Here is an 18779-nt window from a genome sequence, read left to right on the forward strand (position 1 = left end):
CCGTACGAGGGAAAGTGGGAATAAAGAAACAATGATTGAAAATAAGGAGAGCTTCAGGCCCCGGGATCCGCTACTGAGCCTAGGTGATTTGTCAAATCTTCTAACTAAACTAGAACAACAAAAAGTTATTGATCGCGCCGGGAATCGAACCCGCCCCCTCCGTTAGGGAGCTAAACGCTTTTATTAACTACACCATAGATGCAGTTGGCTCCGGTATTTCTACGCGGTTTTATATGCTATAGTTAGTGCTTAAAAAGCAAAGTTAATGGATTATGCACCGAATAACTTGTGATTTCGTCACATCAGCTCAGCAATAACATTATACACAAATATCTAATTATTTTAGATAAAAAATATGTGAAAACTTTGTACGTGACCTTAAAAATTTGTGCGTTTCCATCGATTTCCCCCTGTTCCCCCCATTAGATCCTGACTTCGTTCCAATGGGACCATCTCGGAAGTTCACTATTTCGAATAAAAAAATAATTTTGAAAATCGATCCACAAATGACCGAGAAATCGGCGAACATACATTAATATATATATATATATATATATATATATATATATATATATATATATATATATATATATATATATATATATATATATATAGCCGAACATAAAATCTCCTCCTTTTACGCAATACAAATGATTCTGTGAATGGAATATGATAAATTATGGACTGCTCGTTGCAATATCGAACTATTAGGCTGACCTTTTACCCAGATCTCAGGGCGATAGAGAATTTACGATTCCTAGTCGAACTTGAGATGTTTATTTAGATTGTCTGATATTTACGTTGTTAAAGGCTTTCAGATTGGTTAGTCAGTGGAACAGGTTAATCGAGACTCGACTTGAAGCTGATTACGCCGCTAAGTAGGTGTATTGTGTTCGCGATTTAGTCAAATCCTGCTATTGTTACTGTCGTTGCAGGCTTATATTAGCGATTGTGCCTATCGTTTTTATATATCTTTAAGCATTAAGTGTATATCAACGGGTTATTAAAATTATTTCACATCAAAAGTCGTCTTGGAATTGAATATTTGATCCTTGAACTAAGAACATTATACCAATCAGAACGTATTATTAGGTGATCGCATTGCTCTGATCATTTATTCGGCATACAAAGACATTTATTGAGACAAATAGTACAATTAGCTGGAAATATTTTCAATATTTTTTCTGCAATTTTCTGACCTCGATCCATTTTCACATTTCATCGGCATTTTCAGCATCAGCGAAACCATAATGGTAATAAAAACCATATCTGGCGAATACACAGAGTGAGGCAGAACTTCCCATTCAAGCTGCAACAGTGTATCTTTTACAAGTCTACAACGCGTAGCAAGGCTTAGCCAGCATGCATTCTTTTAAAATCTGAGAACAGGAAATAGTCGCTGGAGGCTAGATCTGGAGAATACGGTGGATAAGGAAGCAATTCGAAGCCCAATTCATGGATTTTTGCCATCGTTTTCCCTGACTTGTGACACTGTGCATTGTCTTGGCCAAGCAGCACTTTTTTTATTCAAATTTCATCCTTCAAACGATCCAATAACGATATGTAATAGTCGCGGTTGATAGTTCTTCCTTTTTCAAGGTAGTTAATGAAAATTATTTCATGCCCATCCCAAAATACAGACGCCATAACCTTGCCAGCCGACTGTTGCGTTTTCCCACGTTTTGGAGCGAGTTCATCGTGTGCAGTCCACTCAGATGACCGTCGATTGGACTTCAAAGTGAAATGATGGAGCCATATTTCATCCATTATCACATATCGACGCAAAAACTCGGGTTTATTACTCTTGATCACCTTCAAACACTGCTCCCGAATCATCAACTCGTCGTTGTTGTTGGTCAAAAGTGAACTCACGCTGCACCCACTTTACACAGAGCTTTCTCATACTCAAATATTGGTGAATGATATGATGTACACGTTCAATTGATATCTTTAGAGTGTCTGCTATTTCATCCAATTTCAATTTATGGTCATTCAAAATCATTTTTTGGATTTTTTAAATTTTTTCGTCGGTAACAACCTCTTTTGGGCGTCCACTGCGTTCACCGTCTTCGGTGCTCATTTCACCAAGTCTAAACTTAGCATACCAATCCTTGATAGTTAATTTTCTTGGGGCAGTGTTCTGAAAATTGGCATCAAGCCAAAAGTTTGCTTTAACTGTATTTTTCCCTTCAAAAAGCAATATTTTATCAACACGAGAAATACCTATTTATCCATTTTTTCACAATAACAAAAATTAATTCACTCTAAATGCTATAATTCACAAACTAATGATCCGACAGCTGTCAAATTTATACACGATACATATATATCTTTTGAGGATTAGAGCTAACTAAAAAACATATGGATTTAATTCTAGTTTTCAATTGACCTGTTATTTAGCTGATTAGAGAGTACATTGGGATGCACCGACACTCTTTCGAAGTACTTCACACAAACACGCTGAATTATACTAACGAATAAGGTTCTAGAGAAATATCGCATTGTATCACTTCCAATAGTGAATGACCAAATAGGCTTGTGTATAGATTTATACAAAAATATCTTGTTATCTAATGATAACTTGGATTTGCGCTCGATAAGCCAATACATTTGGTAGAGTTTAAGTCCGAGTTTTTTTCGTTTGACGAGTAAGTGCTTGTTCCAAGTTAGGCGTCGATCTAGGTACATACCAAGATATATAGCATCCTCTGCTTGCGGGAGTTGATAATTATTGATATAGACTGGTGGACATGTTGTTGCTACGCAGCGTAAAAGTTAGATGACTAGAAATTTAACAGTTAAGCGGAGTTGTTGTTTATATTGACGCTTTTTTAATAATTATATGAATGTTACCAATAGATATCGCTGATCAAAATATATCCCAGCACTCAATGACATAACCTGGTGATGTTTTATTGTTTTTTTTTCGTAATACTGCCGTTTCATTTTCCTTATTTCAATAGATCGCGGGGATTTCGATCAAAGATCGTTTCCGAGACAGTCCGAAGTGACCCGGGGCGCCGATTTGACATATCTATTGAGCGGACGCCCGTCGCTCGCGTCTTTTCCATCGTACCGTTTGATCCGGCCCGAATCGATCGGACACCATCGATGGGGAACAATAAATCCGAGCGGTGTCGCTTTCTCCACCAGGTCTAGCCCTGGGTGGGTCCGCCGACCAACCTGCGGAATTTCGATTATTATTTATTGTTTCCCTAACAGGTCGGTTTTCTGTTCAAATAATTATGTCGGCTCCGATTTAACGTCCCGTTTGCGATTTTAATATTCGCTTTCTATCGCTCGCTTCGCGGATCGATTTTTGTTGTTGTTGTTGTTGTTGCCGTTGTTTTTTCTTTCGTCGGCGCGCCATCAGATTGGGAGCGTGGAAAATCGGTATCGTGCACTCGGAAAAAATCGCGAATCACGGAGGTGCAGTCGTATCGGATCGGATCGTTTTGGATTTAACGTTACCTTTTACGGCTACACCCTTTGTGGCGTCGGCTGTTTCGTGAAATGAATGGACGTCGTCGAAAAGAGGCCGAAAACGTTATGCTTAATCGTTTTTCATCGTTCTAGTTCATGGCGTACGCTCGCCGAGCCAATTCTCCGTGGAAGTTCTCGAGCTCTTTTCCTTTTTAGAGCAAAAAGTCAAGGGTTAATAAACAAGCATCATCTAAATCAATACCGAAGAGGAATATTCATAAAGTATTGTCTATATGGAATTACTAAAGCCATCTTCCGATTACCATTTGTTCAGATCCATCGAAAGTGAGAAAAAGTTGTAGAAAATGGTGGAAAATATTTTCATTGATGTGTATTATATCAATTCTCACAATCAGAGTTAATCAGAATACATGCATAAAAAAGACTCTGAACACCCATTAAAATTGTTTAATACTAAACATTATTTCGAGCCATGGAAGCATTATTGACGAGGAACTTTTATTTCCCTTTATTAATTTGCAGAAATCCGCAGAAAAGCATATAGTAACGCTGTCTTACGTAAAACTTAAGTAAACAATGATGTTATGTAACTAAAAACAACCACATTCGTAATTACAGTGAGAAATGATACTAAAGTTTTGGAAAGTAACCATTTCAAGATGGTACAGCAGATATGCCAAACAACTTGAATATCATCAATCGGATAATCAAAAATGGTTATATTGAACTTACAACTCCAACATAAATTTCCACGGAAATAAAATAAAATATTAATTAACTACGGCTCCCAGATTTTCTGAATCTTCTGCAGCAGACCAAACATTTTGATCTGGTGTAGTGTAGTTTTACCGCAAAAGCCGATCTGGGCAAAATATAATTTGTTTTAATTAAAATACAAATTACCGAAAACTATCTCGCATGTATTTCAACTATTTTTTAACTATTATATTTATTTAAAATACAAAATACAGTGAGGTGTTAGGTTATGTAACTAGAATAAAACTAATCCAGTCTAGTCTAGTAATCAGTTAAAGAAGAAGAAATTGACGGAAATGGCTGGCGTTTCATAGTTTGCACATTATTTTAATTTGGATAGCGACGAAAAAGTCTTGAAGCTTATATCATTTATGAAGCTGACTAACTCTATCTGCATTTTTGGTGTGATCTTGGTAGTTCCTGTTCTAAAAAACAACAAAATCATTATCTTCATTACTAGTACTGATACTCCTATAACTCGCAGGTATTACTTTTATGTTTGTTTTTTTTTTAATTGACTAATGAGTACGTCATGAATAACAAGAGTTGTTTTCCCCCATTTGTTTGATACTTTCTGTCTTATAAGCTCACTTGCAGTTGTGAGGCTATATTATTAAAATATCACAATTTGCCATCCTACAGCCGATCTAATTTGGTTCTTACACAAGTTAAAATAGACAGAAGTGATAAAAGATGGGTAAATAGATTTAAATACTTTAACAAATTCCTCTAAGTATTCTATTTCTATGTCTATAGAAAGTATAATTCACACATTCGTTCATTCATTTATTCACAGTTTGATTTGAATTCGATTTTTAATGATAAATGTATTTATGTTCAAATATATTTTACAATATACTACACCCAATAAAACTGATAACAATATCTGGGTTAGGAATGATAAAGATAAGGCGAAAATTTTTTCTTAAACTCTTAAAAACTGTGTTTAATCCGGATCCATCTGAAATATCTGCAACAGAAGAAAATAACATAGTTGACTTTCTTAATACACCATTTCAAATGGATCTGCCACATGAGAAATATATTGTTTGGGTAGTACAACAAACAATAGTTAAAGAAATCAATCAAGGCTGTGAATTAATTACTGGAAGAATCCCAAAGAGCTGTCAGAAAAGTACATCAAATTAACAAGATTCTTATGCCATGCTAAGACTTATTTACTTTTCTAGCACTTGGATAGTGGCTCAAATCATTATGATTTTTAAACCTGTAAAAAAAATCAGAAGACGTCTCCTCTTATCGTCCTATAACCCTGTTACTTGTGAACTTTTTGAAAAACTATATATATATATATATATATATATATATATATATATATATATATATATATATATATATATATATATATATATATATATATACATTAAGAGACTGAAAATAATCGCAGAAGAGAGAAATATTATTCCAGACCATCACATCAATTTAGCTTCCGTAATAAATACGAAATAACAGAACAATACATAAATTAGTCAACAAAATTAATAAAATTATAAATGATAATAAATATTGCTCCGCTGCATTTCTTGATATATCTCAAGCCTTCGACAAGGTGTGGCACACTGGACTGCATGTTAAATTAAAAAAGGTTTTGCCCCATACGCCCTTTCAACTACTAAAATCATACCTCACAGACAAACATTGTATTATGAAACAGGGTGAAGAATACACTGACCTACATTCGATATATTCGGGTGTTCCGCAGGGCAGTGTTCTTGGCCCATTGTTATATCTAATGTATACAGCTGACCTACCGATCTCAAGAAACACTACTGTTGCAACATATGCTGACGATGCAGCGATTTTATCATCCAATATCAGCCAAGAAACCTCCAACTTAACAAAGAATTGTGGTTGAAAATGTGGCGTATCAAAGCAAATGATACAAAATCTATCCATGTGACATTCACCCTTTGTAGAAGAACTTGTCCCTCAGTAAGATTGAATAATTATGGACTTCCGCAAGCAGACAACGTTAAATATCTGGGAAAGCATTTCGATCGACGTTTGACATGGAAAAAACATATAGTGCCAAAACGCAAACAGCTTGGGGTTAAACTAACCCAAACCAATCATTAGATAACAAGGTCTTACTGTATAAGTCAATACTTGGTCCCATTTGGACCTATGGTATTGAACTGTAGTAAATCTAACATAGGTATCCTCCAGAGGTCTCAGACTAGAATGTTGCTAGTAATAATCTCTAGAATAATATCTTAGAATAGTATCTAGAATGCCCAGCAGATCACTTTCTGAAGCGATCTTCCTTACTATCCTTACATGTCAGGATAGTTATATTATATAACGGAAATCGTATAATAATACTTACTACCCATGGTCATATTGTCAAAGTCCTAAGAGATTAATAAAAACAAAATATTTTGAAGTCATAAGTATTTTAAATACTAACTACAAAATATTACGTATAAATATGTACAAATATGTATTTACACTTCAATTGCATGTATTAATGACACATAATTCAAATACTGCCCAACACTGACTAATGCAAACAAGCCATTGGAAAACAAGAAGCTTCGTATATAGTAAATTAAGTTTACACCAATATTAATGAAAAACAATTTTTTTAGGAGACTAAAATGTTGTTCTTTCAACATCTTCATCTTTTAAATGATGTTTGATGCAACAACACCACACTCTGACATTATCGGGGATATCTAATATATTAATATATTCCGAAAATCGAAGGTACCCCATTAAATTGACTAATGGCCCGTCGTAAAATATTACAGACAATTTGTATTAGCAGAAATAGTTAATAATCTAATCCCTTTTAATTTGCATTTGCCATTTGCACCGAGAGCGAATATTAGAGAGTGGCCAGAAAGTGGTAATCCGCCGTAATTCGTACTGAATTAATAAGTTTGCGGAATGCATTTTCGATCTATCAGTGCTGTCGCACTTTATCAACGAGCTGCAGATAAATCGACGAAATATTCGCCGGTAAATTATAATTGCAACAGTACCTGCCTTTCTATATTTTCACTTTTAGACGATACGAGACTGTTTAGGACCGCTGATTGATGAATATTACGTTGCTCATACTCATTATCGGGTGTAATTAGCGTTTGGCATGTCGACCGGCGTTATAACTTACAGATATATAACTATTACGTTGTCCAACCCGCGATATGACAAGATAACGGATGAAAAACATCCGCTTTAGCGGGAGAATTTAATAGAAATTGATTTTCACCGGTCATATTTCTTTTTAAATGGCGTTCGTTTCAATTAAGCTCGTTTATCGGGCGTTATTCTGTCATAAAAGTTGGATTTTCACGAATCCGATGTCGAAGACTGATTAGATCCTAACAAACCTAGTACTGCTTCTCGACTTTTTTTCCATGGCAACGTTGTATGCGAATAATTTTGTTTATTAGATGATGCGAATTACAAACTATAAATTTTAAAGTGCTCTAGCATGATTTTTTTATTATCTCAAATTCTCTCAAAATACATATATTAATGGTTTTGTCTTTACCAAATGGTTAAAAATGTTGGCATTTTTTTCATATTCATGTATTTTCCTGTCACTTTCGGTCATATAACCGGGGGTTAATAGAAATTACAGGGAATATTAAAAAAAAATACACTGGATTTTCGGAAACCATAAGTTTCAGGGCAATTTAATATGGATTTTTGTTTCTTACACCCCAAAGTACACCTATTTTGGGAGTTTTGTCTTTATCCGAGAGATAAAATATTTCGGCACATTTTCCATATATATAGTCGCGAAAATATGCGATTATTTGCCATTCTCAATCATTTTGTTGTTATTTCCGTTCAAATAATCACAAGATAACGAAAATTGCAGATATTATAAACAATTTAATGCTAAATCTAATAGTAGTACAGTAATTGTTATGAAACTCATAGATTTTGAGTTATACAATGAAAAGTATATTTATAAAAAATCACAGGGTTTTCATTTATGTTACATTTGTTAAGAACTATAAGTTTCAAGCCAATTTAATGTGGATTTTTGTTTTTTACACCCCAAAGTACACCTATTTTGAGAGTATTGTCTTTATCCGAGAGATAAAATATTTCGGCACTTTTTCCGTATATAGAGTCGCGAAAATATGCGATTTTTTGCCATTTTCAATCATTCTCTTGTCATTTCCGTTCAAATAATCAAAAGATAACAAAACTTGCAGATATTATAAAGAATTTAATGCTAAATCTAACAGTGGTGTAGTAATTGCTATGCAACCCATAAATTTTGAGTTATACAATGAAAAGTATATTTATAAAAACCATGGATGTTCATTTATGTTACATATGTTAAGAACTATAAGTTTCAGGTCAATTTAATATAGATTTTTGTTTCTTCCTCCCCAAAATACACATATTTTGGGAGTTTTCTCGATGAATATATGTCTATGAGGAGTATAGTCGTGAACATCTGCGATTTTTTGTCATTTTCAAGTTTTCTGCTGTCATATCTTTGCAAATAGTCAAAGGCCATGAAAATTACAGATATTATAAAGAATTTTACGTTGAACGGTATGTTAGTATAATAATTTTTATGCAATACTTAATTTTTGAGTTTAATATTGAAAAGTATATTTATAAAAAATTAGTGGATTTCTGATTTTGTCATATATCTTAAAAACTATATATACTAAAGCAATTTAAACATTTTATAGTTATAGAATAGATAGTTTTATCCGAAAAATAAAATATTTTGATACTTCGTCCATGTATAAAATCATGAAATTTTGAAATTTCAAGCAATCTCTCTTGGAAGGACTATAAAGAGTAGGATATACTATAAAGAAAAGAAAATGACTGCCATATGAATTGACTCATAATGGGATTGCAAATTAATTTATCATCCTGTTTTACCTGCTTGCAAGGCAAAATTAATAATTTCCTATAGTGTATTGTAACTGATGGGCAAAGATTGATCTGCAATGATAAATAAACTGAAACAAAATCATGGGTTAATTAAAGACCAATTTTACGAGTCAATATTCTGCATTGTTTAAATTCACAAGAACTACAAATAATCTTTTTTAAAATCTGTTATCAAAATATGTTGTGAAAACTGCCAGTGACAGGTGCACAATTGTCATCTTGCATAAAGAAACCCATTATAGCTATACGAATAATATAATTTCGTATATTCAAAGTACCTACCAGGCCTAATATCTTCTGATTGGAACTTGTATAGATAAAATATTGAGGAAAGTAAGAAGGAAAAACATTATGGATAATGATGAAAAGCGTTTAAATAAACTGTGCCTTTATCAACTTTTCACAGTAAATACTTATTCAAAAAACATGTCCTTTTGTTCTCTAAAACATTGAAAAATTCAATCAAAATTAGCTCATACATCTAATGTATATTCTTTGTAACTTTACATAAAGCTAAGTCCCTTTACCATTTTTACAAAATCTACAGAAACAGTTTAACATTACTTTCTGTTGGTGGATTTTATACAATTTTAAATCTATAACTGTAAATATTAAAATCCATAAAGGACAGACAACACACACAAATATTAAAACCGCGTAACTGATGTTCGAAAAAAATATATATAACGGTAGAAAAATAACCAATTTGCATGCGAACTTTTTTTTAATAGTTTTGCAAATGGTTCGTTGTAAGTTTAGTGTAAATAACATGTATTCAGAAGATTTTGAGTTTCTTAAGTAAAATTTTTCAGATCAGATGCATTATAGTAATAACATATTAACAGGCCTAATGTATAATTTGATGAATAAGATCATATAACAATATTTTACCGAGAATTTTCGATGTAGATTAATTTCAATTAAATTTGGTGGAAAAAATCACAGTTTTTGGCCAGCGAATTCACCAGACCTGAATCCCATAGAAAACATGTGGGAGCTCACGAAACAGGCAATTGCAAGAAGTGATTACCACCAAGCTTACTCATCAGCGAATGATATCACAACTCTAAACTCCAAGACGATACAAAATATCTATTGAGAAACTAAATATTAAAATTTATAACGAAGATAAAACTGTTTTGTATATTTTTGTGTAGTTTTTGTAATCCGTATAGTTTACAGATACAAATAAAAAATATATAAGAGGTCCCCGAATAATCATTTTTTAGAGAAATTCAATTAAACTAAAAAATTAACAAATCTCAATATTGTCCCTAATAATTTGAACACCCATTGGAATGTTTGCAACAAAATATTACTGGTCAGTCCAAATCCCACTGATTATTTTTTAATGGTGTAGTAATATAAATTTATTTAACTGAAAAATATCGGAATTTAACATGGTTCATGTTAAATATACGTTGGTAATATATTGGTTTAAGTCTTCGACATTAAACAGACGCAAAACAATATTACAAAGTTATAATTGAGAAGTAAATAGTCATAATAATTGCAAAATATAGGTTTTTTCACGTAAACCCAATATTTACCGTGCATATATATCATAATTATCATGTATTTAACTAATTGTTGTTTTGTTTTTTTTAACTATAGTTATTTGCATTTTAATAAGTTAATTATCACTAATTATTTTAAAGGGAAATTATCTCTCACTCACCACTTATTTGTTTAACTGATTACCTCAGCCATGGAACACTTATTTCATGTTTAGATCATTTACCTTCATCCCCTCCTGCAACAAAAGAATATATTTAAAAAAAAACCATATTATGATATTAATTTTATAAATCACTTCGCATTCGGAGGTAATTGAGTCCCCGGTTTCACACATAGATGGCACAAAAGATGCGTATATAAATTTGACAGCTGTCGGATCATTAGTTGTTGTGAATTATACCAGTTTGAGTGAAGCAACTTTCGTTATTGTGAAAAAAATTGATAAAAAGGAATTTCGCGTGTTGATAAAATATTGCTTTTTGAAAGGCAAAAATACAGTTGAAGCAGAAACTTAGCTAGATGCCGAATTTTCGGATACAGCCACTGGAAAATCAACCATCAAGGATTGGTATGCTATGTTTGACGTGGTGAAATGTGTACCGAAGACGGTGAACGCAGTGGACGCCCAAAAGACGTTGTTACCGACGAAAACATTTAAAAAATCCATAAAATGATTTTGAATGATTTGATAAATTGAAATTGAATGAAATAGCAGACACTATAAAGATAATAACTGAACATGTACATCATTCACGAATATTTGGGTATGAGAAAGCTCTGTGCAAAGTGGGTGCCGCAAGAGCTCACTTTTGATCAAAAACAACGGACGAGTTGATCATTCGGAGCAGTGTTTGAAGATGATCAAGCCTAATAAACCCGAGTTTTTGCCTCGATATGTGACAATGGATGAAATATGGCTCCTTCATTCCACTGCAATCGACAGTTATGCGAGTGAACTGCACACAATGAACCCGCCCGTTATGGCGCCTGTATTTTGGGATGTACATGAAATAATTTTCAATGACCACCTTGAAAAAGGAAGGACCATCAACAGCTACTATTTCATAGCGTTTGGAAACGGCCGCATTTGAAGAAAAATAAAGTGCTGCTTCACCAAGACAATGCACCGTGTTACAAGTCAGTGAAAACGATGGCAAAAATCCATGAATTGGGCTTCGAATTGCTTCCTCATCCACCGTATTCTTCATATCTGACCCCCAGCGTCGAATGAAGAGGTAATCGCCGAAACTGAGGCCTCTTTTGACGCAAAGGACAAATCATACTACAAAAATGATATCCAAAAGTTGGAGGGTCGCCATAATCAGTGTATCACCCTTGAAGGGAATTATGTTGAATCAAAAGAACTAATTTTACCAAAAAATGTGTTTTACTATGGTAGGCCGGGAACTTTTCAATTAACCTGTTATAAGAGTCGTCGAAGTTACAGTATAGGAACAATTGGCTTTCTTCTATGCTGAGTTTACTCTTTTTGATTGCAAATCTGCATAAGGTAAAACAATATATCCCCACTATCCTTGTAATATCTGTCGTTATTCAATGTATTCCAATGGCCATACTTTAATGATTTTATTTTATTTTCTTGATAATTTCTTCAATTCCAATTAATTCAATAAATATGAATACAATTATAAAATTGTTATTATTTTTCACCCTAGAAATTTTCACATTACCTTCGTAGTTTTATTAAATATTACAAATCCTAATACGCAAGAATTAATCGAAGCCTGTCCAGAAAAATGAAGGTTTTATGGCTCATATAACAATTTTAGTTGAAAAAGCAGTATGCTATCTATCTCATTAGCTGGTTTATCAGTGCCTGATATGTAATTATGCTAATTATCATTGGATTGAGTTAATAATTAGTAGAGAAACCTCGTTATACAAGATGTCGCGCGATTTTCTCGCATAACGCTGTGTCGCCATGAATTTGCAGTTACAGTCTAAAAGATAAGCTAGATGCTGTAATACTATAGTCATTTGGTTCTAAATAAGGAAGCTATCTGGAGAGCTTTCCGGGAGTTTTCATATTGGAAAAAATGGCACCTAAAAACAAAAACTTCAAAAAATAAATAAGGAACTCACTAAAAATTAAAAAATAACAATTTGAAATAGTATATGTACATAATAGTCATTGTAATAACTAAATAAAATTAAACAAAAACCTTTTTTCCCCATCTACTACACGTATTTTATATTCACTATTTTTATTTAGACGCACAATTGATCTCAATGCCTACCTAAACCTATTTATCTCTTTACAATTCTATTTTAACTAATGCCAACTGATTAAAGTCATTTAAAAATCAACTTTAGAAACATTAATATTTATGTAAAAGCCATGACGGTGTTGGACTCCCTCTAGTTTGTTCTGACAACCAAATAAGACGGCACATTCTCGACGATACAGATAAACTGTTTAAGATCAGAACCAACCGTCTAACGGCCAACGATATATTACGTGAAAGTAAAAACGTTCAGGTAAAAGCCAGTGTTGCCAACGGCAACACTAAAACATTACTATTAATTTAACCAGATCTATTTAAGCCACTCGGAATGGAGCGAATGGCTTTAGTTAATGCCCACGGTTTGTTTGAACATTCAGGCGCAAATCTTTTCTGGTGTATTTTAATTGTCGAGAAAAATTATCGTGGCGAGTGTATACGAGACATCAGGCAAAGGGAGAAAACCTCTAAAATTCGCAGTTTATTATGAGATACTTGCCTTTATTAAACAATTGGTTTACTTGTTAGTCTTATATTTTAGTACAACTCCATAGGTCTGAATTGGTTTTATGATTGTTTGATAAACCAATCTCTTTAATATTAGGTTCAGTTGAGAGTATCTTCCGACTAACCAGTACGGTTACTTGATTTTGACACGGATCTGCTCTGCTTTTTATCTAACGTGATGATTAAGTTGTATTTTCTGGTCTATGGTCCATTTGTAAATCTTGTTGACTGCCACTTGTACCTTTTCTACAGCTTTAATAATCTTTAATAATCGATATATGGATATTTTTTGTTTTCACCAACATCTCTACACCATCAGTCACTGAACAGTGATGTAATTCGTCCTATTTTCTGTTCTGTATATTTTATGAAATAAATTGTAAATCTCCATCTACTATATACATTTTCATAAACCCATTATTCCAATTTCATTGTTTTTGTGATATTGACATCACTTCACTGACACAAATAGGATTTTTTTATTAATTAATTTCACTTTTTATTTAATATATATATATATATATATATATATATATAAATATTATTTACCTTTCAGTAAAAGAACACAATAAACAAACATTTTGACGAAATTTAACGGTATCTATTTTCTTATTAATATCAGGTACGTCATCTAATGTAAGTCTGTAGTTATTAAAAACCCTTTTAAGTTGATTGAAATGAGTTAATCATCGTTAAATTATTGGTGCTGTTGGTCAAAATCTCCATAACATCAAGACATAATAGTTAATAGATAAAGTCATATATAAAGAAACAGACATTGGCCAGGTTGAGTATTTATTACTCGTACTTATTCGCTGCATTCCCGTCCCAATGCTATGCGTCGCAAAATATTTCGATTACTTTTAGATCTACGGTCTCGTACTCCGGTCGTACCTCCAATATCTTTCAGCGTTTCAGCGTTTGAACAGTTTAAGCGGCGGATAGATCTCTGGGCTCTTTTCGTTTTTGATTATCTTTTTGCATTGCTGGGATTACGATGGTATAGGGGCCGAGCCGTATGCTATTTTCAGGACCGGATTGGCGAGTACTGACCGGGTATCCTTCAGAATGATTTCGTCGCGATATGTTCTTGTGATCGAATAATATTTAATATATTTTTAAGAGATCCTGGACCATATTGTAGCGCGGTCTACCGGACACGGTTGTAGATCTAAACAATTTCCGCATCGATATAAACTCCCACCAAGAAATTCATCAAAATCGGTCCAATCATTTAGGAGCTCAATTAGGTACATTCTAGTGATTGCCCTGTGGTCGAAATTCAACCACAATTTATTTATTATGATTTTCTCATAATAGGCTAAAAAAGATTTATGTGTACAGATATGTGTGTAATTGTTCAGAATATACATGAACATTTGGTTAAAATGTATGAGGAGAGAAATACTACTAACTGTTTTCCAGATATGGAAAATGCATTAATTAATTGTAGGTTTATTAAGAAAGATGTATACAGGTAGTAACAGAACAAACTAAGGAAAAATAAAGTGATATCAAAATGACTTTACAAGGAAACGTTGTACCGAAGGAAACAAGAACTAAGAACTAAGCGTAAAAGGTAAATATGTTCTTTAATGAAAGTAAAATATATTACATGGGTATATAATTGTTAATAAAGTGGACTAGGCCTTCAGGTGATAGCACTACATGAAAATACACGCCTATAACATTAACTCATAGGTGGTATGAAAAAGAGTTTAAGGTAAATATAATAAAACTCAACCTTAAGCTACACAGTATTATAATTGTATAATTAATTGCTGTTTTAACTTTTTCAATAATATATGCTATATAAGATTCGAATTTTGTTGTATGCCAAAGCCAAAATGAACTGAAAGTCAGAGTTGATGCGGCTACATTACGACATTTTGACGTCATCAATTCATATGACGTGAGTCTACCGTTTTATGGAACGGACTATAGGTATCGTCAATGATCTGCCAAGAGTTTCGATAGCCAGAGTCTATCAACTAGGTTTTAGAATGACTACTGATGGAAATTATTAGCTTGAAGCTGTGTTTTATTGCGAATATTTCAGTAGATAGAAGTAGAATTAGACAGAAGAAAATAATGGTTCGGAGATCTTATTGTGAAACATATAATGAACTCTGTAAACACTACTCTCTGTGTTCAGACATCGAGCAAGAAAGTTTTAGTGTCAGTTTCTAGGGATTTAAAAAGAATTTTGTTCGTCGATGATGTCTATACTCGTAAAACTATCCACCAATATTGTTATAGTAATATTTTAAAGAAATTGAATGCGTATATAAATTCAACATGCAACTTATTCGTCATATCTCGCTCCTGCTGAATATCTGGAAAAAAAATTTCAAACCAAGCCAAAAGAGCTAACCAAAGTTATTAAAACTGACATTAATCCCAGGAAATCACCAGGCTATGATTTAATAATAGGAGAATTACCGCAAAAACCACCAAGGAATTATAAAACTCACTAACTTGATCAATACAGCGTTTAGATTAAGACATATCCCAGGTATTTGGAAAATGACGGAAATATATATATTTTCATCCCAAAACCTAGAAAGTTACGAAACTAAATAAACGGCGCCTATAGACCTATATCACTGCTGCCAGTAATATCTAAGGTTTTTGAAAAACACCTATAAAAAGAATAAAACCGATCTTAGAGAGAAAAAAAACCTAATACCAACACACCAGTTTGGGTTTATTAACAAACATTCAACAATTGACCAGGTCCAGAGAATAATGGCTGTTATTGGAAAAGCCTACGAAAGTAAAAAGCTATATTCGTAGATGTAGCACAAAACTTCAATAAGATTTGGCATGAAGGTCTTGTTCATAAACTATAGAAAATTTTACCAAAACAACATACCGAGCTACTAAAATCGTACATTACAGCCAGAATATTTAGAGTTAAATAAGAAGAAGCTTACTTTACAATAAAAGAAGCTAAAGCAGGTGTGCGCTAAATATCTTAGAATAAATCTTGATGTAAAACTTCGTTGGAAAGACTATATAAAGAAGAAAAGAAAAGAACTAGAATTTAAATATTGGAAAATGTATTGGCAAATTGGAAGAAAATCACAATTATCAGTACATAATAAATTGTTATTATATAAGCAAATACTGAAATCTATATGGACATACGGAGTTCAATTATGGGGATGTTCTGCAAAGAAAAACATAAATCAAATACAAATTTTTCAGAACAAAGTCCTGAGAGATATTGTGGGCGCACCCAAATACTATAGGACTGATTACCTACATCGAGACCTTCAGATACCCACAGTCAGTCAAGAAATCAAGAAAATTGCAAGGGGGCATGAGAAAAGACTCCATTCTCATGAGAATATTGCAGTATTCAACTTGAGGATACCACCAGAGCAGGACATGGACTCAAATCATCTGATCTTGTGTAGTGTTGTGTATTGAGGTGCATATAATAAAAGACACATCAGTGATATGTATAAACATTATATCACCAGAGACTGAGACAGGGCCGATGGGTCCTCCTAGTTATATACCTAGATTTAAGTTATCATAGAGACAAATTGTAGGTTAGTCGGAAACCACTAGTAACAATGTAATAATTAAATAATAAAAAATTATCTTGCTTCCTCTTCTCAGATTTCAGAGAATTCTTTCATGTATGACGATATTTATTCAACCAATGATAGTACGGTGGAATAGCATGGTGACAACCTTAGCGCCGTCTGCACATGGAAAACAGAACACCTCAGCATATAAATTCAGTAACGGACAATTTTATTTGAAAATGTTCCCAGAAATCGGCGCGTAACTGACACATTTCGAAACGTCCGATCAGCCAGTCGATTCGGACGATTCACTGAAAATGTTATTAGCATAAAGTTGGTTGGGAAGTCTCCGTTATATCACGTAACGTATCGTGATATGACGCGGTTAAAATATTCAGTTTACTAGAGTTTCCCACCGAGGCACTGACTGACGATTTCTACAGATATCATAAACGATATGATTCATTGAAACGGGCTGGGTTATTGTTGTACGTTTTCATCTAGATGGGCTATTATACATAACGCAATACCGTCTTTTATTGTTTAATGTAAACTCAAATTTTTAGACGAACAACTATTTTATGGGTTTGTCCATAATTAGAGAGAAAATATAATTTAATTGCAAAATATTCATTTATATTTTACTGTTTTAATATATTAAAAGCCGGCTTCGTTGACAGGACGGTCCTCCTACTGTTGCAGTAGTCGCGGGTTCGAATCCTGCTGGGGCATGAATGCACTATATGTTTGTTATTGTAATTGTAAATGTCTTTATAGGCAACAGTTGAAAATCCGACTTTTAAAGGTGACTTTAAAATATATTTAAGAAATATGTATATTAATAAACCTGCATGAGATGTGACATCAAGACAATGGTTTTATATTTATTTATACTTATATGTACTTTGATCAGCGATATCTATTGGTGAAAATGCGAAGTATCAATGCCAACAAATGCTGAATTAGGTTATTTTGACATTCCTCCACAAAAATTACAGTTTTTCATTATGTATTATTGTTTTATCTAGCGTATACGGATGCTATTAATGGAAGATTCAAAACTACATGTTCAGCATAAAGATATGACTAAATCAGCTATTTTAGAAATATATGGTGATGTCACTCTGTCATTTACCAATATACAAAAGACACAGCAGTTGGAACATTTGCGGATCACATAGTTATCATGTCAAAAGATATATCTCCGTCTAAGGCTGCAGAAAATGTACAAGTAGCAGTCAACAAGATCTACAAATGGACTAGAGACCAGAAAATACAACTTAATACCTCCAATGTGTCAATCACTTGACGAATGCCAGATTCCTCGAGCAGAATTAGCTAAATACCTCGGCATACATCTCGATAGTAGGATATATTGGAAACCTCATGTTAGATAAAAAGCAGAACCGACTAATCTCAAAGTCGAGCAACTGTACTGATTAATCAGAAGACACACTCAACTTGGCCCAAACACTTCTTGACTTACTGTGAGTATCTGAAGGTCTCGTCTTTATAGGTTCCTTCCAGCGAAGTTTTGCATCAAGATTCATTCCAAGATATTTGGCGTGTTGTTATATGGAATGATAGTATTATTTAATGTTATAGGTGCTTGTACGGTCTGATTGTAGGTGAACTGCACATTCACAGATTTACTTTCGTTAATTTTTATTTTCCAAGCTTGTGTCCAATTATTTATATTGTCACTTGCCTATTGTAATTTTCGTGAGGTTTCTTCACTGTTATCTCCCACAGCTATAATCGCAGTATCATCAGCAAATGTAGCCATAGCAATATTCTCCACTATTGGTACATCACAAGTGTATAGTAGATAAAGCATTGGCCCCAGTACACTAAATTGTAGTACACCTGCTTT

At 33.2% G+C, this 18779-nt stretch overlaps 1 protein-coding gene across 2 annotated transcripts in view; it reads right to left on the bottom strand.

Moving 5' to 3' along the window:
* centrocortin (cerebellar degeneration-related protein 2-like) overlaps positions 1-18779 on the bottom strand; it is a 178501-nt gene that overhangs the window by 136423 nt on the left and 23299 nt on the right. The window contains exon 2 of one of the 2 annotated variants that reach the window (XM_076409103.1): positions 10841-10852. The exons of the other annotated variant lie outside the window; for it this stretch is intronic. Coding sequence (XP_076265218.1) covers positions 10841-10852 — 12 coding nt within the window. The remainder of the gene's footprint in view (positions 1-10840; positions 10853-18779) is intronic. 2 annotated transcript variants of the gene reach the window in all.

This window comes from Rhynchophorus ferrugineus, unplaced genomic scaffold (assembly GCF_030347505.1).
Source record: "Rhynchophorus ferrugineus isolate W39M unplaced genomic scaffold, kcgeb_rfMv2 rfM7, whole genome shotgun sequence".
NCBI classification, from domain to species: Eukaryota; Metazoa; Arthropoda; class Insecta; order Coleoptera; family Curculionidae; genus Rhynchophorus; species Rhynchophorus ferrugineus.